The 23,484-nt window shown below is 37.5% G+C and overlaps 1 protein-coding gene and 1 non-coding gene across 2 annotated transcripts; both read right to left on the bottom strand.

Annotated features, from left to right (window-relative positions):
• Positions 1 to 11,410: 11,410 nt before the first annotated feature.
• On the bottom strand, positions 11,411 to 23,238 carry LOC131335129 (protein ROOT HAIR DEFECTIVE 3). The gene is made up of 23 exons (XM_058370346.1): positions 23,016 to 23,238; positions 21,507 to 21,650; positions 21,045 to 21,111; positions 20,836 to 20,938; positions 20,341 to 20,411; positions 20,155 to 20,218; positions 20,008 to 20,073; positions 19,826 to 19,873; positions 19,680 to 19,742; positions 19,512 to 19,568; positions 18,970 to 19,128; positions 18,831 to 18,899; positions 18,634 to 18,725; positions 17,682 to 17,760; positions 16,915 to 17,080; positions 15,830 to 15,954; positions 15,190 to 15,452; positions 14,997 to 15,093; positions 14,730 to 14,891; positions 13,940 to 14,044; positions 12,958 to 13,052; positions 12,752 to 12,848; positions 11,411 to 12,226 (listed from the first exon to the last, which is right to left on the bottom strand). The coding sequence occupies exons 1-23, from the start codon at positions 23,017 to 23,019 to the stop codon at positions 11,978 to 11,980; spliced, it is 2,445 nt and encodes an 814-aa protein (XP_058226329.1). The 5' UTR covers positions 23,020 to 23,238; the 3' UTR covers positions 11,411 to 11,977.
• Positions 22,267 to 22,374, bottom strand: LOC131299370 (small nucleolar RNA snoR100). Its single transcript, XR_009190756.1, has one exon. It is a non-coding gene; the product is annotated as a small nucleolar RNA snoR100 (small nucleolar RNA).
• Positions 23,239 to 23,484: the final 246 nt, after the last annotated feature.

The raw sequence follows: 23,484 nt of genomic DNA, 5'->3' as shown, positions 1-23,484 counted from the left end.
CATGTTTCATAACATTTTCGATGCATATATATAGTAATACGTAGTAGTACGTAATATTATGCACGACCACCCATGTGGCAATTTGCCATGACACTTTTCAACATGCATAATATATTTGATCGTATAGATACATAAAATATTTGGCAATGCCACCATACCATAACGTGTTTGACAGATTTTTAATACGCTATGATAAGATGATTTTTTTTTTTTTGGTCACATTTATTAACCAGGTTATGTTATTATAACATTAATGCTGTACATTCAGAATCATGATCAATTTCCAGAAGAATTTACCAACGGAACTACTCCAATAACAAAGGAAAAGAAATAAATTTAGCTTTAAGCATTTTTACCCATGTCATTATTTTCGTACTTTTTCGCAAACGATGATCTCCCGGATATTCAATACCCCTAAGACAAGGTTGAGCACGAATCTAAAACACATATTGGTGTGGGGTTCACCGGCATTGAATAATTTCTCCATAGACAAGACACACAAAAAAAAAAAGACCCAACATATATACACGTTTGGATCCCCTCTCTATCTGTTTGGTTTCATTAATGTGGTACTGCTTATCTGGTACCACTTATCTATCAAATCGGTTCCATTTATCTGATACTGCTTACGTAGGGACTCTTTATCTTTTCTCATTTACTTTCTCCATTCCAAATTGCTCGTCTTTTTTAGGGAATCGTGCATTTTGGACACAAAAAATAATGTATTTATGAGGGGGTTTTTTAAAAAATTACTACACCAATTTTCCTTCTCAATAAGACTTTTAAAGTGGTGAGAAAATTTTTGGGGACAAAATCATGTTAATACATTATTTTTGGTGCGCAAAATGCAGGGTACGTCTGTAAGGAGGGACAAGCAATTTGGGATGGAGGGAGTAATGATTTCACAATTTCATCGTCCAAACGCGTTATGTCAGACCTATTGTAAAAATTATCAAAATGGTGTATTTCTTTATTAGTAGATCAGATATTAAACACAAGATGGTAACTAAGAAAATAGGGTCACACTATATGATAAATTATACACACACAATTATGCGCAGCAAAATGAGATCGTACTAATTAATCTCTAGTCATTGTTGTTCAAGTTGTACGCCACAAACTCAGATACTCTAGATTTAGGTATCTTCTAACTTATGCATGCATGACTTGAGCTGTCTTGATTGATGGATATCATAGACTTATATATATAGATGCTAGGTGAGAGACCGTTAATCTTCTAAAAAAAAAAAACCTTATAGTTTTTCGCCATCAAGCGTGGAAACTTCACTTAACATAATTGAGATAGTGGGGAAGCAAATAGTTTCTTGAAACTACCACTAAAAATTTTCTGCTGTTAAAAAAAAAAAAAAAACTATAATGGAAGTGGGAAACTAATAGTATTATGTTTAAGCCATGTGACTAATCCAGACATTGAGACCCAATTAAGAGGTCCCTGCTAGAGGGTGGTGCCAACGTTTGTGGGTATGGCATAATTACGCTCAACCTTAAAAAATTTCGATAGGTTGGCTTCCCCCACCATTTGGCTATCTAAAAAGTTGATTAATATTGGTAGATGGTTGACGAGTCATAAGTCTTTCCAGCCGCTTAATTAGGAGTCATCAGTATTTCCTCCATGAGGTCGCATGTTCGAATCACACGAAAGTTAAATAATCTAAATCTAAGGACTAATGGAGGGCTCGGTTGTTAACTTCAGGGCTCCAAGTAAAGGGGAAAGGGAATTTCAACCAAATGTTAAAAAGTACAGTCAATTGAGACAAAGCCTATAACACCTGGGGATCTAAACACCCAGATCTTACAAGAAGCACAAAAAGTGCCCAACCCAGTAAAGTGGGCAAGCCCTAGATTTTTTTGAAAACCTTCTAATCCTACCGCCCAACCACCTTCGCCAACCGAACAAAACATTACCAAAATTGTTAAGGTGCTTGCATATTGACCCGAACATCTAATTATAAAAAAATATAAAAAAAGACAATTGAATGTAGATGGCTCCGGTACGTACCACCGGAACTAAGGCGCAAAGCGCTGGGCTGAGCTTAGAGATGGCCTTCAACTTCTAGCTGACATAAAAGTCGATGCAGCCTACATAATCAAACTGAAGCCAAATATTTTCAAAAGTATTCGAGAAAAAGCTTTAAAAGTCAGCTTCCAACCAGGGATTCCTCATTTTGCTTGTATGCCGGATCTTCCATTTTCAGGTCATATTTTAATGATCCAAACCGTTCAACTTATCTAAAACATATTTTTAAGAGTACCCATGAGAAATATCAAATAAGCTCTAACTATAACTGGAAAGTGCTTGATCCAGACAATTTTTCATAAAACTCAACAGGAACTGTGTTTATGAAAAACTGTTTGGATGAGTGCGACGGGGAATCGGAGACATTGATTAAACAGTACAATAATTCATCTATTGTACAGATTTTTCTGTTGTGAAATTAATTGTAGAGTTTCTCAAGAGGAGTAAAAATGAGGAGCAGCTTGACTACCACAGATGGAAGGGATGTAAAACAGTAACCAACTGTGAAGTTAGTTGGCAAACTACTTCCTTCTATTTTTGTAGGAGTACTAATAGTCTAATATGTAGCCCTGGGGAGGAAATTACTAACATTTATAGGGCTATAAGTAGGTACAACTAATTTAGTGAATAAATTAGTTGATTTAGAAAATTTGATTTTAATGCTCCTCTCTTTGTGCTGCTTTTTTTAGAAGGAATCTCTAAGAGGTCCATCCATTTATTGTCGAGATTAAATATGAGTCGTTCATTGCCGAAATTGAACGACCTAAATGGGTGAACACCCATCGCGGGATAACAGGCTCCCCAATATCATATGAGTGGTCAAAAAGGTGAAGTTGTTGCCACACTACTACTACATTATTGCATTTTAAGATTCAAGAAAGGAAATCCCAGTGGCAGTTTGCTAAATAATAAGTTTTCTTTTCTTTTTTATTTTCAGAAGATTAAAATAAAAGCTGAAAATCTTTTACGGCCAGAAAAAGGAAGAAATTAAGAAACCTTTAACATTGAGGAGGATACGTATTTCTAATTTGGTGCTCTCGTATAATTATCTGATAAAAATTTAAGACGACCACCTTCTAAAATCAATGACACAAACAAACAAAAAGTTAGTAACAGAATCAAAGGGGTCTGCCCTGTAACGCCCCGTTTTCTCAAGGGATTTCGGAAACATTAACCCTAAAATACACTGAATTTTACAAACTATTAGACCCTTATTTATCCTTATACAAAAATTGCAATTTTAAAATAATACAAAAAATTATGTACATTTGTTTAACAAAAGCAACTCCAGAGCGACTCTAGTTTTGACACGAAATTTCAAGCAATGTTGGCCCAGACTCCGTTACAGGGGTCCCACCTGTATCAACTGCTCCACTGTGAAATCCTGCACACTCTGGCAAATTGAACGCCGAAGCAAACGATTTGCCAGGATACAAACGTATCCTGAGTGATAATTCACCAAGTAGAAATCCTAAAACCCAATACCACAATATGCAGATCAACAATATAATAATTCATAATACATAAACGGTACAAAATAATAACACATTGTCTTTTTCTTTACTATCCATCATCTTACATGAAATCTAAGGATCATCTCCACGAGATCCTTTCCTCCCACATCCACTAACTACAATCGTCTCATGGGTCCACCCTTCCTCTTGCTTATCCTGCACCAGGATCTTAGGTGAGCGCACCTAAGTTATGTACCGAGTATGTTCTCACTTAAGACCATAACAGGAGGATCGAGTCATCCCATGACGTATCGTGCATTAGGGTCGGACATCCACTACCCCACGCTAATTATAACCGTTTCATGGGACCCATTCTCTTCCTCAAAGAGAAATTTTCCATGACGTATCATACATTAACGTCTCACTAACTATAACCGTCTCATGGGATTCATTCTCTTCCTCGAAGAAAAACTTCCCATAACGTATCATACGTTAGTGTCACAATATTGGGCCCCGCAGGTAACCCATTTCAACACAGGGCCCCATAGGTTACCCTTGTCATCGCCATGGCTCAATTCACAATCCACACAGTATTCACACTTTCAATACTTTACTATTTTCCATTTACTTATCATCGTCTACATATTTCACTACTCGTAACCACCCGGGGAACCTATTTGTCCAATCTACAGCCACAACAAAATATCACACGGTTCAACATTTCAACTAAAAGTACTAACAACACATAACCATGCGATAAAATTAATCATGTCATAGAATTAATCATGCGAGTAACAAAATAATATTCAGTCAAACAATTAATTATTACACTTAAAATTAAGTCTATTTCTCTTGTTTAGAAATTTTATAAAATATTTCTACTATTTAAACATTTTCTTTAACTCTCATATTATTTATAGATTTTACAAACTAATTTTTTTTATTGAAAAATACTTATTGCTAAATTTAGTACTTACTAACTATATTAAATATTAATATGAGATTTTTATAACAACAAAATTATAAGAGGCTATTCTAGTTAATATTTATTAGAGTTAAAGATTAACTAATATATAATCTAAAATATTTCTTGTTTACAATCTAAATAAATTTTTACTAGTAAAATATTCTTGTGAATATTTCATAAACATTTATCTACCCCAATAATTTATTAAACACGTAAACGTCCACTCAAATACAAATCAACAATGCATCATCAATAATAATTTCACAATCAAACACTTGTTAAACGATTATAAATTTTCACAGGGTATAACACTAATCATTTCAGCACAACCGGACTAAATTTTAATATAAATAGGGCTAAAAATAAATTGACAATTTAACAGCAGGTCATCATCTTCAATAAACTTTAAATTTAAGTAACTCCATTAAAATGCAGATAAAGGTTTCGGGTTTCCAGAAAACTATCTCAAACGCGATTCTAAGTCCGGATAAGTGTTGAACGGTGTCCGTAGATCGCCGTGGTGGTTTTGAAATCTCGAGGCAGCGTCCGGCGGCACGCCGACAGGGCCCGCAGCAGCAGTGTGGACACACCTATGACCACAACTCTCTCTCTCTCTCTCTCTCTCTCTCTCTCTCTCTCTCTCTCTCTCTCTCTCTATTCTAGCCTCAACAATAGAATTGAAAGTGATATAATATACTGGTGTTCAATTTTCGAATTTATGTGGGTATGTATAATAAGAGAGAATAAGATAGCAAAAAGGTGAGAGGATAAGTGTAAAAGTGGTGGAATGAGGAAGGAGAGTGATACTGATAACGATAAAAAGATAGGGGACAAGTGCCACATTTGGGGGGGGGTGTTTCAATTCTAATGTATGTGGACGCATATATGTACATGGTGAGAATGTATCTGGACACTTTTATGTATAGGATGAGAGAGAGAAGTGGAGAGTTAGTTTGAATAGAGTTCTACTTAGGGTTTAGATAGGAAAGATAAGAGATGAATATGAATCACTGATTCCCTGTATATCTAAAGTTTAAATACATATCTTATTCAATAGTGCAAATAATATCAATTGTACACATAATAATATATTTTAATTATTCAATCTAATTAATTATTGAATTAGAAATTTAACAATATAAATTTGTATTAAAAAAAATTAGGTCGAAAATCCGGGTCGTTACATGCCCAACCGAGCATAAGAAAGCAAATTAAGTATTTGTCATTTACGAGGTCACATATTTGAATCTCACAAAAGTTAAATATTCCAAACCTTGGAACAACTAGAGGTTTTGTCCAGTCGTTAACTCTAGGGACCTAAGAATTAGTCGAAACGCACACAAACTGGCTCGAACGTCCCCATCATTGAAAAAAAAAAAAAAAGAAGAGGTTAATTAATAAGAGTGATTTGGAGCAAATGACACTGGTTAATTTGGTGATCTCCCAATGGTAAAGTCTTAAGATCCCAATAGGGTTTGGCCAAGTGGGCATGCATGAGAAAGTAATAAAATTAAGGACTTATCTTTCAAGAAATCGCAAGCTCGAAATATTCTACAAAAGTCGAACATTCCAAACCTTGAGATCACATAAATTTGTTTGGTCGTAACTCGTTATCTTCAGGTTCTTGAAATTTGTTAAGATGTGTGCAAACTGTCCTTAACATCCGAGTATGAAAAAAAGGAATTTAAGACGTTATCACCTTCTAAAATCTACGAAACAAAAAGTTAATAATGGAGGATTTGTGGTCGATCATATCTCATTTTAAGGTAAGACCCCACCATGCATCTAGAGTCGTAGCATTCAATTCCAGTACTACTGGTTAATTTAAAGGCGCTACTTTGATATAATAATAATGTTTCGTAGTTTAAGCCTAAACAACTTTGTTTGTTCTTCTTTCTCTGAAACTGCTTTCTTTCTATTTTTCTGTACATATTAAATAACCTGATATACATTGTCAGATCCAAGCAAGGTCCACAACTAGCTAGGATATACATCTGGACTTTCCATTGAAACTTGATCAAAGCCCATTTCACATCTGAGGTCATAATGGAGGATTGGTCTCTCTCTCTCTCTCTCTCTCTCTCTCTCTCTCTCTCTCTCTCTCTCTCTCTCTCTCTCTCTCTCTCACACACACACACACACACATCTATGAGCAACCACATCAACTCTTTGCCAGAACCATAAATTTAGGTCAAGGGAGTGATATGAAACCTGATCATTATTGAAACGTTATCCATAACAAGAAGAAAACATATGATTAAGGTGGAAGTTTATGTACTGAAAAATATTTTCCACAAACACCGAAAAACCACGAAAAGTTATTTTTGGCAAAATTATTTTACATTGAAACAAATGGTCGCATTTTGTGCACCAAATATAGAGACATTTGCACATGCAAAAAAACTACCCATGTGTGTGTGTGTTGTGTCTTAGACATGGTTTAATAGTCCTTTCAGCACCACAACTAACTTGTCCAACCTTGAAATAAATTTAAAAAAATTGGTTTTCTTGTAGAGAATGCATAGTAGAAATTGGAGTGCAAAAATTATTTCCCTTGATCGAAACCGCCCGGGCGAATTCGATTTCAAGCAGTGAATCTCACTGGTATTCATGCTAAGCAAAAATTTCCCCATGCAAAGAGTTCAACTTACCAGTAATTAAAAAAAATTCACTGAGGACCGCTTATTTACGGTTTTTTTTTTTTTTGTGGGGGGGGGGGGGCGGGGCGGGGCGCAGAACTGTGCTGGTGCTGTATATAAAAAGAAATTTCAGAGGGTGAGAAGGACCATTCATCACTGCACTGCACCAGCATTTAACTCCGGTTACATGTACGGTACTGCAGAGTTTGTACCCTGCCATACAGGTGCAAGAAAAACAGGTAAAAAATTGTTTTCTGCTCTTCTTCTTTTTTTCCCTCTTTTGTGAACTGTCATTCTGCTTTTGCTAGCTGGAGAAACAGTTAATCAAAAACCAGTTATTGTATACCCATTAATTGCTCTCACCTTCCACGCAATGTGACTCTCTGTTGTTGGTATAAAAAAAAGGGGATGTTTAGACCTTCCAAACATATATAGAGCGCGCAGGGCTTTACAGCCAAATACAGTACCCACAACAAAAGTAAACATGTTAGTAAATAGTAACAAAACCTTCTTCAAAAAGGTCTAAATAATAAGCTACATAAGCAATATGCTGATTTTCATCTCCAGCAACAAGCTCGATGTGGTAGTATTGCCCTTTACAACAATCAAGGCAAGTAAGTTTGTCAGTCCACACAATTGTCCATGTACCAATAGAAGATTCCGCAGCTATCGCAACCCCTGCTTCTTTAGATGAAACTCCAAGGTTGAGGAGTTACTCGGAATGCAAGCTAGGTCCACAACTAGCTAGGATATACATCTGGACTTTCCATTGAAACTTTACGGCCCATTTCATATCTAGGCAAATTTTGTTTGGATGTAAAATATTTTTCTATAAAACATTTACATATTTTTTGGTGTTTAGTAGCAAAAATGTGGGTAAATTTTTTACAGACCACTTATTTACGTTTTGGGGGGGGGAGGGGGCGGCAGAACTGTACTGGTGCTGTATATAAAAAGAAATTTCAGAGGGTAAGAAGAACCATTCATCACTGCACTAGCATTAAAACCTCCGGTTACATGTACGGTACTGCAACGTTTGTACCCTGCCTTACTGGTGCAAAAACAGGTAGTAAGATACAAAGAAAATTTACCCAAAAGTGTCCCGAAAAAAGCAATCAGTGATTAAGATTGATGATTGAGTCCCACACCTCAAAGTGAATCTCAACCATTCGTTGTTTTTTTCGGAACACTTTCGAAATAAGTTTTCTTTGTCTCTAACATTTTGCATTGTTTCTGTCTTCTTCTTTTTTCCTCTTTTGTGAACTGTCATTCTGCTTTTGCGAGGTGGAAAAACAGTTTCAAAAACCAGTTATTGTGCCATAAGTCATACCCATTAATTGCTCTCACCTTCCATGCAATGTTACTCTGACTCTCTGTTGGTATAAAATAAAATAAAAAGGGATTCGTAGATGTCACGAACATATGTAGAGAGCGAAAGGCTTTGAACCCAAATACATTACCCACAATAGAAGTAAACATGTTTTAGTAACAAAACTTTCTTAAAAAAGGTCTAAAGAATATGCTACATAAGCAATATGCTGATTTTCATCTCTGGGCTCGATGTGGTAGCATTGCCCTTTGCAACAATCAAGGCTAGTAAGTCTGTTAGTTGACACAACTGTCTATGTACCAATAGAAGATTCCGCAGCTACAGCGGCCCCTGCTTTCTAGGTGGAACTCCTAGGTTGAGGAGTTACTTGGAATGCTGTCAAGGTATCGATAGAAATGTGGTAATTGTGGAATTAAACACTCTACTTTTTATTATTACATGTGCAGAACTTGGGGCATTGTCTTACTCACTTGAAAGAATTATATGGACTTATGGTTTGATTCTTCTGACGTGAGAGTTGAAAGAAATTATGTTGACACATGGCATTATTGTACTCACTTGAAAGTTAAGTCATTTTTTACGAATCTTTATTTTGTACAAAGGGCATTGATCTTAGTAGTAGGAGATCTAATCATAATGAATCAATTAAATAAAACATCTTCAATGTTCGTGGACTTCACATTAACGTTAAATGAGCCACCTGCATCCAACGGGTCTCGACGCATCTGTGTCCAAATTTATGCTCTTTATCTGTGTTTGCAACATTTCTAGTAGTAATATTTGTCACTTAGCATGGTACTTTTATCTTGTTAATTTTTTTTGAAACGGCAAAAATATTATTAAGAAATTTGATATGGGTACATCAAGTGGGGAGAGAGAAGAGGGGGAGATTCAACCAAGGGTTGGATAATGGGCCGAGACCCAAACACCTGAGGGCAAACTCCAAAAAACGGGTCAAACCCGTACACCTATGGACCTAAAATACCCAGATCAGACATTACAATCAGAATAAAAGGCTAACAGCCCAAATATGCAAATACAACTCAAACCAAAGCGGGCTAGGCTCAACCCAAAAAGGCCGAGCCCAGACCAAACCCCCAAACCCTAACCTAACACAAATCACCACTGCCGCTGCATACCCAACCTCCGACCACCACCTCCCACAGCAAGGCGAAAACCTCCACCATGAAAGACCCACCCTGGCCGAGAACCCAAACCACCAGACACCATGACCATCGATAACTACGTCGCCCGATCCCCTCACTCTCCCGAACTCCATGAATGGCCGCCGAGAAATCAGCGCTCCGGTCCTCACTTTTATCTTCTAAATTAGTAAATTAAAGATGGAGCATTTTGTAAAGAAAGGATAAGGTGGCCTTTTTAATTATATGTGGGTACATCTATTTATTTAATGTTGTGGGGAAGTTCATATCATGGAGCTATGATGTGGCTTTTTACTTTTTTGAGGAATATAATGGGGAATTTCAAGAAACTGTTTCTTCAACTTTATCACTGAAAACTTAGTTGACTTCCAAATGGAAAACTTTTGGTAAAGGAGAATTGGTGTGGCAGCTAATCTACGCTGACTTTGCAACCGAAAGCCATGTGCCAAAGATATGTTATTTTATTAAGGCCAAATCATTTACAGACTTCAATGCTCATAATACAGCAAGTAATCTGAGCAGTTTTTTGTGCAATTTTCTGGTCAACTTGTAATGGTGGAATTTGTTTTTCCCAATAAGAATTGAAAACACCAAATGGGGTCTTTAAAATATCCTTTTCGCCCGGCAAGAGTCAGTATTGTTAAGCGTACTTTTGAACTCTCTGTCAAATGCATGGTATTTACCACTCCAGTTGCAGGTCTTTAAAATATCGCAATGCTTCAGTATGGCCTTTGCTCACATTTTCAATCATCGTTCTTGCAAATTTTAATTGTTTATGACGTTCTTGAAAGACGCTTTCACGGTCGCGCATTACGTGACTTAAGGTTGCAGCCGCCATTATTTCATACAATTCTTTTGGCACCAACACTATCCAAAGTTTTTAAAGAGTTAAGGCTCTGTTCCAGAAACCTTCTTAAAAAATAAACAGCTTATTTCACATTTTTAAATTCAAAAATAATGTAAATAAAAATTAATTTTTTAATTTTTTTGCATCGTATAAAAGATCTCATCGAGATCTTTCAAACAAGATCCATAATGCATATTTTTAGATTTCAATAAACTTATAATTTTTGAGCTTGAAATTGCCTTCTTAAAAAATAAGGGCTTAAAACCCGTTCTGAAACGGGGCCTAATTCTGGACCAGAATTAACTCTTTGGGCATGATCTTTAACTCTTTAGGCAGGATCTAGTAGGCTATTCTTCACTTAGACAGGACCGGCTAGGAAGTTCCCCAAGTTTAAAGCCCATTATTTCCCTCAACGGGGGATGCATTCTACAATGCAATACCCAAGTGCAGGATGGTAGGAATTCATGCAGAATAGAAGATGATTAATGTATCTCAATAAAATACAAAAGGCCCACCAATTTCTTGATTGGCTTGAGTGAGAGTGTACTCTATCTCCGATTTGAATTGCCTCCAGCCTCCAAGTACACAAAGACTAAATAGAAAAAGAAAACTCATACAACACAATCAAGAAAGATACTCCAACAAATAATTAAAATCAGTCCTTTACAGTGGAGACCGGAGAGGATAGGTTTCCAAGCATGTCCATTGGGTCTGCAAATAAATTCCCCATGCGGTTTGTGTTAGCCTCTACAACTGCATACTCAACATTCGTCTAGAACAGAAAGAGATCATGAACAAGAACAAGCAATAAGTACCCTTAACACAACATGTTTCGGAATGACTAAATAAGACATTAATAGTGTATGCAATTATCGATTTATTTTCCTGTGCCATAACAGATTACAGGGTAAAAAAAAAAAAGACAATATAAACCCATGAAAGAATTCGATTCAATAAGCCCTTACTCTATTCTTTTTGTCGACTAAACGCATAGGCTGCTGCGCCCGCCTTTATTCCATACAAATTTCATGGCCACCAACATTGTCCAAAGTTAAAAGACAATATAATTTCCCTCTCCTGAGGATGCATTCTACAAAGCAATACCAAAGTGCAGGTGGTAGGAATTCACCATTGGGGTTTATGCCGAGTAAAAGATGATTAATGTTATCTCGGCAAAATACAAATGGCCCACTAATTTCAAAATAATTATACGCTAAATACAAAAGAACACGGACAACGCAGAAAACCACGACAGGTAAGAGGATAAAGCAACCTTTCAACTCATCCCATAAACCACAAAACCAAATAGGACACCTGAAAACTGGAACTACGAAAACCTATGCAGGGGCCTATTACAACAAACGGCAGCCCCAGTATGCGGCACCTAACACAAAAACCAATGCCTTCAAAATCTCGTTCCTCACTATTTAGAACTAAATGGATCAACCATACGTGATTAGCGTCATCCTGCATTGGAGGAAGCAGAAAGCAGCAGAGCAGCAAACCGAAGAATATCAATCGGTGAGCAGACAGATTAGCTTACTTCACTTTTTCCTGCCTCGAGGGACTCGTGTATTCAGTCCCAATTTCAGACCATGTTACCTCAGATGAAGCAGTAGATGATACATCGCCGTTATTGTTTGATCCACTCTGAAAGCTGTTTGCTGCAACTGGACGGTTCCTCTGAGGTTCAGGCGCTGGAGGCTTTTGTCCCTCCTCTGCTAGTTTTCTGAGAAGGTTCATGACAGTGGGGAGGAACTTGGTAGACAGTGAGAGAAGCCCAGGAAGCTGAAAACATAAACAATCAAGTATCAAAATCAATCACGTTCAGATAGAGAATAGAAACTGTTACTTATTTTCATCATTTTTAGGTCGAGCAGACATATGATACAACACATACCCCAGGGAAAGCTTAAAAGGAAAAAAGGAGAGAGAGAGAGAGAGAGAGAGAGGAGCACCCAACATACAACACATGAATTCAGTGGTCTTGGGGCACGTGGTGCCCCAACACCATTATACACCACACATTTTCATGGGTCCATACTCTTAATACTAGGCCTCACAGAAATGTGCGATGAATTAAGGATTTTGGGGCACCACCACCACCAAATAATTTTTCTCAACACACATACATAAACACAAAACAAACAGGCAAAACCTCGTAATTGCCTTAATATTCTATTTGGAGCAAACAAAACGAAAACTGAGTCAGAGCCTAAGAATACGAGTTTTTATCACTTGTTTATTTCTATAGTTGCTTTTACAACCGCTGGTAAGAGATCATAAAATAAAACGAGAGAGCTTGAAACTCACTGCGCCATTTCGAAATTCACCAGAGATGTCAAGCTGGACCCATAGGGCTTTTACAAGCAGAAAAGCAACAAAAATTACACCTAGATACAAAGGATTTCTGCCCATGAAAGAAGAAAAGAAACAGTTAGGTGAAGGGGTAAATAAAAGGAAACCCAAAAAATAAAAGCTAACAAAATTAAATCCACAAGGATAGGGAGAACATGTACCTCAAAAGTGTCATAAATTCATTGAATCCCAAGACCACCAAGGCAAGAATTGCCCACGGAGGTGGCAACCAGTTGTTATTGCGCTTGCTAGCTTCCTGAAAATGCAACCAAAGAAATCATATCAAAATCTAGACATTACAAATAACAAGGTGATACTGTGCACGAACTACTTGGAATTGTGCAATTGGTCTTTGTATACTTGGTGGTCAAAATACTCATATTCCGTATTCTTTCAAAGCTCAGTAAACCCATGCAAAATCCATTAAACATGATAGACGCCAGCTTGAGAACATTTTAAACGGCTAGGGACAGGGTGACAACAGCCAAACACAAAACCGGAAAACCCCCATCATTGACCATCTAGTATATGCTTACACTGCACACAAATTGCATAACATCTCTTTTCTTTTCTTTTCTTTTCCTAGTTAGTGGTGATATCATTTAAGAAAGATGTTTAACAGCCGTCCAGAAGAACAACGAGCAAGAATAATATGGGTTTCTCATACATGTCTTGACAAATGATCAATTCAAATGCTAAGCCAGTGTTCTAAAAGTCAGCTGCCCAAGCTGACTACTCCCCGCCTAGGCTCTAGGCGGTGGTCCAACACCTAGATTAGGCAGCCCACTAGTCCCCACCTTGGCGTTTAAGCGGTCGACTAGTCGGCGCCTAGGCGCTGCCGCCTAGCGCCTAGTGACTTTTAGAGCAATGTGCTAAGCCTCTTACGCACAGTCCAAAATCCTGTTTTGACCAATTGATGCATAAATTATTCCTTCATGTGTTGAACCCCCTACTGGTTCTCGCATTCTCAGTTATAAACTTAAATATATCTAGTCATTTCCATGTGAGAAAATTTCTTGCAACTTGCAAGCGAATGAAGGATGGTAACTATAGCCGGAAGATAAGTATTTTAGGGGATGGACAGGTGAGGGGAAAGGGGAAATCAAAAAAAAAATCAAGATATAAATATGTACGAAATCATGCCTGAGCAGCAATGGCTTGAGTGACAGTGTACTCCGTCTCTGATTTGAATTGCCTCCATAAAGATTTGCACTGGACAGGTGTGATCAATGTCTTTGATGGTGAAACCTGGTTACCAAGTATACAAAGATAAATAGAAAGAAAACTCAAACAACACAATCAAGAAAGACAAGTAATCAGTCCTTCACAGTACAGAGGATAGGTTTCCAACCATGTCCGCTATGTCTGCAAATAAATTAGTTTCATATGTTTGCCTTTGCAACTGCGTACTCACCCAAACAAGCATGAAGTGCTCTTACATTGCCTCTTTCGTTGAGTAATACGACATTCAACTATGCCACACACAAAATCAGAACTATCATACAACTGAGTCTGGCTCATTATCAACCTAGGCATCAGTAAATACAGCAATGTTTAAATAATTCCCGTTGTGTAAAGCTACACAGATCACACAGTACAGATTCCAGGGTTCTACAAGATTTATGCTGGAACAATCTACACAATTGATAGCATCAGCCATTTTCCTTACAACAACAACAACATAATAGAACCCATCTAGTCCCCAATCATTGGGGGTATGGGCGGGGATGATTGGAGAGAGACCTAACCTTTGGCAATATATGCACAAAGTGGCTGCTCTCAGAATACCACTGAAACAGTGGCCCCCCTAAACCTCCAAGAACCGAGGAGCTACAACCATTTTCCTTAACCAAATAAAAATTGTCACCCTATAATAACTTGACAAAATTGACACCATAAGAGGCCTATAGCAGAGAGAAAAAAATTAAGTCACCTCTTCCCAAGTGCTTGAGGCCAGGGGATCATCTAATGTGATGCCCTTATTGGTAACAGCACCACTTCTATTATCCACTAACGCCACAGCTAGGGTCTTTTCAATGTTATCAGCCTCGTCATCCAAACGGATTGCAGCCAAAACAGAGAGCAACTTCAAAGACTGCAAATGAAACAATTATGAAAACACAAAAAAGGTGAGACCCAAATTTAACATGGTACTGTAATTCTGAATGTAAATGAATCTTCAAGATAAAATGTATCATACAGATGAGCGAGCCATCTTGGTGATTGCTCGAATGTCTTCCTTCCCAGTCCAAACCCGCGGCATTGAATCAGAATCCTGACTAAATAACGTTGCAAACCTGTGGGTGATTTCATGTCAGTTTAAAGGTTGAAACAACTCAATCAATCTATTGCCAGAAAACTTAATTTCATAATGTGTTACGAGAACACAATACCTATCCTTCATACGAATCAGAACTCTTGCAGCTTCTTCTTTCGTCTTCGACTCAACCACTCCTCTTGCATAAGCCTCCAAACTCGCAAGCATCTTGTCCATTGTTTGTTCATCCATGTCGAAAGAAGAAAGTGCTACAGAGAACCCAGAGACAGCTGATTCAGTCTCACGTCGGAGAAGCTTCCTTATTGCCGGCCATGTATCATCGCCAGCTCCATCTAAAAGAGCTTCCACTGGTCCTGACAATGCGTCGTTCAATTTTTTCTGCAAATGAAGTATCATCAGTTTCTTATGACAAGGATAAGTTTTAGACCATAGATATAAGCTGCTTTGCCATTTGCTAGTGCAATTGGCCTTCGTCAACCAGAATAATAACATGCAAAGCCCTTGTCTACAACCAATCAGAAGCAACTTGGGATAATGACCCCATAATCGTAATCAAATTCCATGTCTGGTAAAACTCTCCTGTGTAAGACTCGTGAAAAAATTAAATCGAATTTCCAAAACATATGCACAATATTTACCCAACTGATTCAAGGAACACAGGAGCCCGTATGATTTTTTGATCTCCATATTTCTTTACATGTTCAGACACTTTCTGGATTAAGAAAACACTTACAAGATAAGAATTAAAGAAATACCTCATATAGGTTGGTAAGTTCAGATAGCTTGGCAGCACAAACTGCAGCAACATGAGCATCTATATCACGCCGGAGTTTCTCACGCACTTTCGATGAGTCCCAGTTTGCTTGTTGAATAACGACATCTAGGAAAGTTATTTGGTCAGCACAAAACATAACGTTTCGGGCACATACAAGAAGTCATACCAGTTGAGTCCTTAGAAAATTTTCATGGGAGAAATATTTCACAGCAGTTAATGTCTAATGAAAACATTCCAAACACCAGCGATGCAGATGATGTTGAAATATCAAAAGTTCAAAATAGAAAAGTTGTAGGAAATAATTTTTGCATACCTTTGAAATGACCTAAAATGATGTTTCTACTTTAGCATATGCATCGATGTTAAGGAAATAGAATCAAAACCAATTGGCAATGAGTGGAGAGGTCTCAGATGTTATTAAGTAATCACTCATTCCACTCCCAAGCAATGTGGGATTGATCAATCCACACTCCACGATGACAGGCCAGTAAAAAGGCTGCACGATGATAGAACCCAAAAGTGGCCACACATGACAGACCTCAAATGCGGCTACAAGTGAAGGGGGATGTTAAGGAAATAGAATCAATCCCACATTGCTTGGGAGTGGAATGGGTGATCACTTAATAACATCTGGGACCTCTCCACTCATTGCCAATTAATTTTGATTCTATTTCCTTAACAATCGATAACTATGCAAGAAACTACTTTTTCATTTCACTACAATCAGCCAAGTACGAGAACCATAGAAAGGCAACGCATAAAACAACCAGACTTCAATTATCTCCATCGTGAATCTATAAACGCATCTTACAAACCATATTCATACAAGAACCAATAACTGAAATTATATGAAAACTTTATAAGAGTTTAAATTGGTTTTGTATTGCACAAAAAGTTTCAGTATGAAAAAGTTTGTCAATGAAATCAACTTTTCCCCAATTGCAGAAGTTGCAGAAAAATTGTCAAAGGGGGCATACAAAAAGCATTTTAACAACCACGAAACAGATGAGTAAACAAAGTTACAACCTGTAAAGACAAATAAAATTTTGAATTTTGTAAATGTACCTGCAGATTGTTCATCAAATTGAGTCATGAAAATCTTGGTACAACTATGAGCAGCCACAGAAAATCCTTCCCCTCCATTTAAAGCTTTATCAAATGCTTCTTTGAATTTATCTAGAGTTCCTGACCGTATGTGTCCCAACATAGATTGGTAGGCCGGTTGGACAAGCTAAGAAATCAAAAAAATAAAAGAAATGAGGTAATAGAACATAATTGATAAGCCATACAGAAAATATTATAACATAGTGAGACTTCCCACTGACCTCATGAGCCATTGGTATCAAAAGCCTCAAGAATGAGAAGCTCAGGTTATTGAGGCATCGCCCATATGATCTTTAGTTCTTTACTACAGGAGGTGGTCTTGAACTAAATTCAAAAGTTCCAGAAGGAAACAGTATGGGAAGGGAAGTTCCAAAAGGGAGTGGTATAGAAAGGCAACTCATATAGACGACAAGGACAAACAACTCCTGGTGCATAGTTGCTGATTAATCAACATTCTCAAAGTGGTCATTTTTCTTCTTTATGCTACAATTCAAAATGATATAGTCCCATAGTATCAAAGGTCAAGTATCTTGACACAAACACATGAGTGGAAAATTTTATATTTTGACAAGTTGGATGGATTATTAAAAGATTTCTCCACACTTAATTGCAGATGCAAACGAATTATAACCAGCAGCCAGATATATGATTCTGATATTTCAAACATCAATGCAATAGATCCTATAGAAATTCAAAATTCTAGAGATAGTGCCATAAGGAGGCGTTACTTGCAGCAATTTCTCCTCCAATTGTTTACGCTTTGTTGTTCTAACACCATCGTCAAAATATGTAGCCTCTGTATCATACCTGAAAAGAATAAACAAAGGTGCATTGCTCAACTTTGAGATAGACATCTCAGCATAATTCTTGAAGAAAGATAGAAAACATATAGATCATCAGAACAAAATTTCAAATGATAAGATGTCTCATTTTAACATATTGCACTACCTTACAAGCAAAGAAAGGAGTTAGGTATGGACCAAAATAACACCCCCATAGCATCAACACCAAGCCACATGTGTATTCATGAAGTTTGCTATACAACCTAGAAGTAATTGCTTGAGGTGCTTAATTAAGTAAAGCAAGCTGGTACATTCCAGGAGTAACAATACAACTACAAAGACACCAGAACAAACTACACTCCACTTGGAGTTGCCAGATTACTTCAATGAGCTCTTCTGTTGGAGACCTTAAATAGGGGTGACAGCCCCACCCACACTTAACCTTAAATAGGAGTGACAACCCCACCCCTCAAATTTACTAACCACATTCATACAGTTTAGTCCATCAATCAACAGTTTCATGATACCTTTACCCCTGAGACATACCATTAACATATTTTAGAAAGAACAATTCAACCTACATTAACCATCATATTTTTACAGCCTAGTCTGCGATAAGCATTTCCCCAATTACATTGTGCTGAAGTTTCTTATACCAATGTGCTAAAAACTTCAGAGAAAAGAGGTCTACATAAACACATGTAAAGCCTAGAACCGAGAAACACAAAACACCAGGCAACCACGTGCATGTAAGGTAATCAACTACCGCAAGCTCTCTTGCATATCCTTTCTAGTAACCGCAAATTTATACATCGTATACATCATGGACGGTGTACATTATGAAACCTGTTGCTGGAAGACTAGAAAGCAAATATTGCGCCAGAGGATATGTACATACTCTGACAGACAGGTGTGAAGGATTGAGGTAAGCTTTTTCCCAAATCCTGATACTGGTCCAGTTTGTATGGCCGCATCAAATTCACACCACTCCTGCAATAATTTTAAATCATCTAAGGTATTTAAACCAAATAAATAAATAATAGTGCAATGACAATGAACAAAACACTTATTATAGATAGAAAGGAAAGCAGGTACCTCATTCGCAACAAAAGCAGCAAGCTTTTCGTTGGCAATTTCCTCACAACGTACGGTAGCCACCATAACCTACAGCACTAACAACACTAAGAACACAATCTCTAGACAACCAAGAGTCAGTGTATTTTTTAGCCATTACCTTGTGGGCAGGAAGATCAAGGTCCCTGTTATCCTTAATGACTTTCCAGATCTGTTGCGCACTAAAAGAGAACCCTGAAGCAGGAACTACACCCCGCCTATCTCCAGCAAGTCCACCAGGTGCTATAGAATGGAAAAATCGCTGTCTCAAACTAGCCACCTTCATTTTGCAAAACATAAACAAACACATTCAGTTAGTTCACTAAACCTGAAACTACAGACTGCAACCTGAATAATAAACCAATAGACACATAGCCAACAGAATACAATCCCCCAATAGGGCATTCGGGAAAAGGGCAACTATAAACTACTTTATTTAATTTGGATTATCAAGAATAAAAAGGTTACTGAGATCCGAAAATAAAAACATCATACTCAAAGTTGATAGTGAAGAGATTTGAAATGAGATTATCTTCCCAAAAAAAAAGGAAAAAGAAAGAGAAAGTGATTCTTGAATTATATATCTCCACATACATACAGCTAGCATATCAAGTTAAACATTATTTTACACTGGTCTAGCTACCAAAGTCTACACCAACGTACCTGCTCTTTAAATTGCTCTTCTTTCTCTTCATAACTAGAAAGAGCTACGACTTCAACCTGGCAATATTAAAAAAAATGAGCCTTTGTGCATGCGCATTACCACTCATTCTCAAGCAGTACACCCAAAGTGACTGCACTCATTTTTTCCATAGATTAAAGGCATCTTACATTAAAAAATTCACTCAAGGGAGTTTCCTGGTGAGCTTGTGGCTTTGGAACAGAGTCCCATATCTGCATCCAAGTAATAGTTAGTTTCGAATCATTGGATAACATGGGAATATAATGACATTGACAGAAAAAAGTAAACACAATACCTTCTGAATATCTTCCCTCAAAACAGGTTCTAAGTTTTCCAGTGGCGTCTGCATTCAAAACAAGATCAAAAGAATCCTCAAGGTTCAGTTCAACAAACAAAACCTTAAGAGAGTCGTTGGTACGAAATGACTATGATTTTCTATCTAGAGTTGGAACATGAAACAAAAAGAAAGGAACATACCCTTGTTTTATCACGTATTACAAACATTAAAGTAGTTTTGCGTGGACTAAATAACCGCATCATGACCTGTACAAATACCATGAATCTTTGATAAGTTCATCTTTACTATTTGAAATGATTCTTGCAGAGTGCAGTTACAAAAATTACCTGGAATACAGTTTTCAGAAGTGGTTTATTGGCAGCCTGCTCACGGCCAATGTCATGACACCACCTACACAGCATAATATTCAGCAGAATTAATTATAACAAACTGCACAATATCCTCAGAAGATCATTCAATAACTTGGACACACTCCGTAGGATACTCCTTGCTTGAGCTAAATAAAACCTTACATATTAATAAGCACTATATCTGAAACAGCAAGGGCAAAAAGGGCACTCTGCTTTTCGAAGGCAGTATCATCCTGCAAGGATACAATAGAAAACTAAATAAGGGAGAGAAATCAAGACCAGTGATGGATCCCAAGCCCTCGACAGATATGAAACGTATATACAACGCCAACACAAGTTGACCGCAAACCGCAAATGGGTCATACAAACCAATTCTTCTGAACAGACTTTATGCAAATTACTCGGGTATAAACCTTAATGCAAACCGTGTACATGATAAACGATCAATTTGCACGTAATAGACAAAATAAAAATGGTCAAACATTGCTACAAACATGCATTTGTATATGCCTTTATGTCATACGCATCCAGTGTCTGCAAGAAAACCTTCAGTAAAGAGTTCATTTACAGGGCAAGATAAGGTAACAGGAAATTGACACCAGAAACCATGTATCCATATGAAGCCATAGTAGCTAACAAAAGGTTTTGAAAGAGCACCTCCCCACGTTCCCTTCCGTCAGTTCCCTCCAAATCCATTACGAGAGTGCAAGGTTCAATACCAGCACAGTGAGCCGTCCAGATACCTTTAGTCGTTTGAGACCTGGAGAGAGAGAGAGAGAGAGAGAGAGAGAGAGAGAGAGAGATCTTGTCAGTTTACTGCAGTCAGTTAAAAATGTATTTATTATGAGAGCTCTGCGAGTACATGCCTTCCCTTAAAAGCATCCATCTCCCTAAAGTTGGTCCCAAACAGATGATTTAGTAGGGTGCTCTTCCCTGTAGAATCATAAAAAGCACCATTGGATGAAGAAATAGCAAACCTACTGCGAGCTACACTACATGGTATGTCCCCGGAGGTATGCTGAAGAAAGAAATGAAGCATGTCCTGGGAGGCAGGAGTGAGAAAGAAATGAATGGTCCAGAGGTGGTTGGAACCCCAATCCATAGACAGCAATCACTAGTATCCATTGATCGATCAGCAGGAAAAGGGATAGAATCACTTAGATGTACAAAATAAACAAATGCCGTCCATCATCTTCTTCATGATATTAACTATAAATTTGAACCGGGTAATAAAATGCAAAACACAATAGTGTCTAGTCAACTGACCTCAAGTAAATGCCTCATGGGTAAACATATAACTAAACAGTTTGTGGAGATGTAACTCATACCACTACTTTGCGGTCCCATGATGGAGACTACAGCATAGGAAAGCCCGCATTCAGCCAATTTCACCTCCTTCATAAAACTCTCAATACCATTAACGTTGAAAGTACCATCCCCTTCTATGAGGTGTGTGGAACAACACACCTTGTCTGGAAAAAGTAATCAACATCAGCAAGAAACATGTATCGCGACTCTTGATAAATTGACAGTCAACCGTTACTAATTTCACATACACAAAGCATATCATTTTGTATAAGTCACTTCCTTGACATTCCTAAGACGTACGCAATATTCATGTCAACATCAGGTAATCATCACCTTTTAACCAACTGCAGACTAAATAAATAATCGTCATACAAAAAAATCATTCACTGTCCAATTCCATCTAGAAATTACTAGTTGCCACTTGCCACAAACCAATGCCATAGTTGAAAGCTATCTGATTTGCAAAAAATAAAATCTCCATAGCTGGACTCAGCTCAAGACCGTGTGGAAGATAATTTTGACAAATATCGAATCCCAGTCACAACATGGCCAAGATTCAAGTGACCATTTTCTTTTGCCTTTGAACAATTAATTGGCAAGCAAATGGAATCCCAGTCTCTAAGATTTAAGATTAGACAACAACAACAATAACAGAACCCATGTAGTCCCCAATCATTGGGGGATGGGTGGGAGAGGATTAGAGACAGACCTAACCTTTGGCAATATACACAACAAAGTGGCTACTCTCAGAATACCACTGAAACAGTGACCCCCTATATCTATTTCGCTGCAGAACCATGCCCCCAAATCAAAGCCAAATGGCATCAGAGAGGGCAAGCCTAGAGACCCAATTCAATTTATGTACACATTACCATTCTTCCTTCATTGATAGTCCAGAGCATCGGACTATCATACCACAAAGCCATCGATCAATAAAGCAAATCAAAAGGTTGTCTCTCATCAGAACAAACAATACATATACCACCCAAATTCAAAATTTTTCCGTTCTTGTTTCTTAACTCAAATCAATCTATTCAAAATGGTAAAAACACTCAATTCGCGTTGCCGGTGTAGAAGCAAACTCTACAAACTAAATGGTTCAAATGACAACCACCGTGGTGCGGCCCCTGTCGTACATCAGGGCACTACGGGGACCCACTGTCCTCTCACCAAAGCATCCTTCGTTTGGATCCCAATTCCTTAAAATTAACTCCAATTGCAATAAATTAACGGCATCGGAAATCAAGACAACCATAAAGATTGAAGCTTTCGAAACAACTCAAATGTTAATTAACACCAACAGTTACGGACAAACCAGAGAAACGCATACAAATAGCAACAGTTTTTCCGTTACGCCAAATAAAACCCTAAGAACGATACAATAACAAGTAATTGATTGCAAAAAATGGATAAAATCAGATCAATAAATCATCCGTTCAATCCAATGATTGGGAGGCGAATACAACGAAATTCGAAGATAAAATCGCAGATCAGAAACTTGTATATTGGCGAAAGATAAAAAAGATTACCCATTTTTGTGAGATTTGATGATGTGTAGCTGCTGGAGGAGGATTGATTGAGAGACGTATGAAACGACGATCGGATCGAGGAAGATATACCCCTAAGTCGGAGGATCTTGAATTTAATGGAATGGGGCAAAACAGCTCTCTCTTTTTCGGTTCTTTAAAAGTGGGCTTGACTGTCCCAACGGATTGAAAAAGGGGACCAAAACGAATGAAAATGATAAAAGTTGTCACGGTTGGAAGAATTAAAACCAACAATAGAAAAGATGGTTATTTCATATTTGTTCCATTTAAAGGATTTTGGTTATTTAACTATTTTGAGTAGAAAAAATCAGCTCAATTTTATATCGTAATTTTTTTTATTTTTTTGGCATAATCTTAGTATCATTTAACTCTTGATTTAAAGCAATAAACTAACTAGAATTTCTAACCAGACAAGTGTTATTCAATCAATCACTTATCGATATAGGATTGA

The sequence above is a fragment of the Rhododendron vialii genome, chromosome 8a (assembly GCF_030253575.1).
Source record: "Rhododendron vialii isolate Sample 1 chromosome 8a, ASM3025357v1".
Classification (NCBI taxonomy): Eukaryota; Viridiplantae; Streptophyta; class Magnoliopsida; order Ericales; family Ericaceae; genus Rhododendron; species Rhododendron vialii.
This window is presented reverse-complemented; position numbering and strand designations above follow the sequence as displayed.

Coding starts and splice junctions, on each gene's coding strand:
- LOC131335129 (XM_058370346.1), bottom strand. Junction 18,900..18,969: donor TTGATCTTCCTGCCCACAAG/GTAATGGCTAAA, acceptor TTAGTGCTGTAG/GTTATGGTGGCTACCGTACG. Junction 17,081..17,681: donor TGGAGGAGAAATTGCTGCAA/GTAACGCCTCCT, acceptor TTGATTTCTTAG/CTTGTCCAACCGGCCTACCA.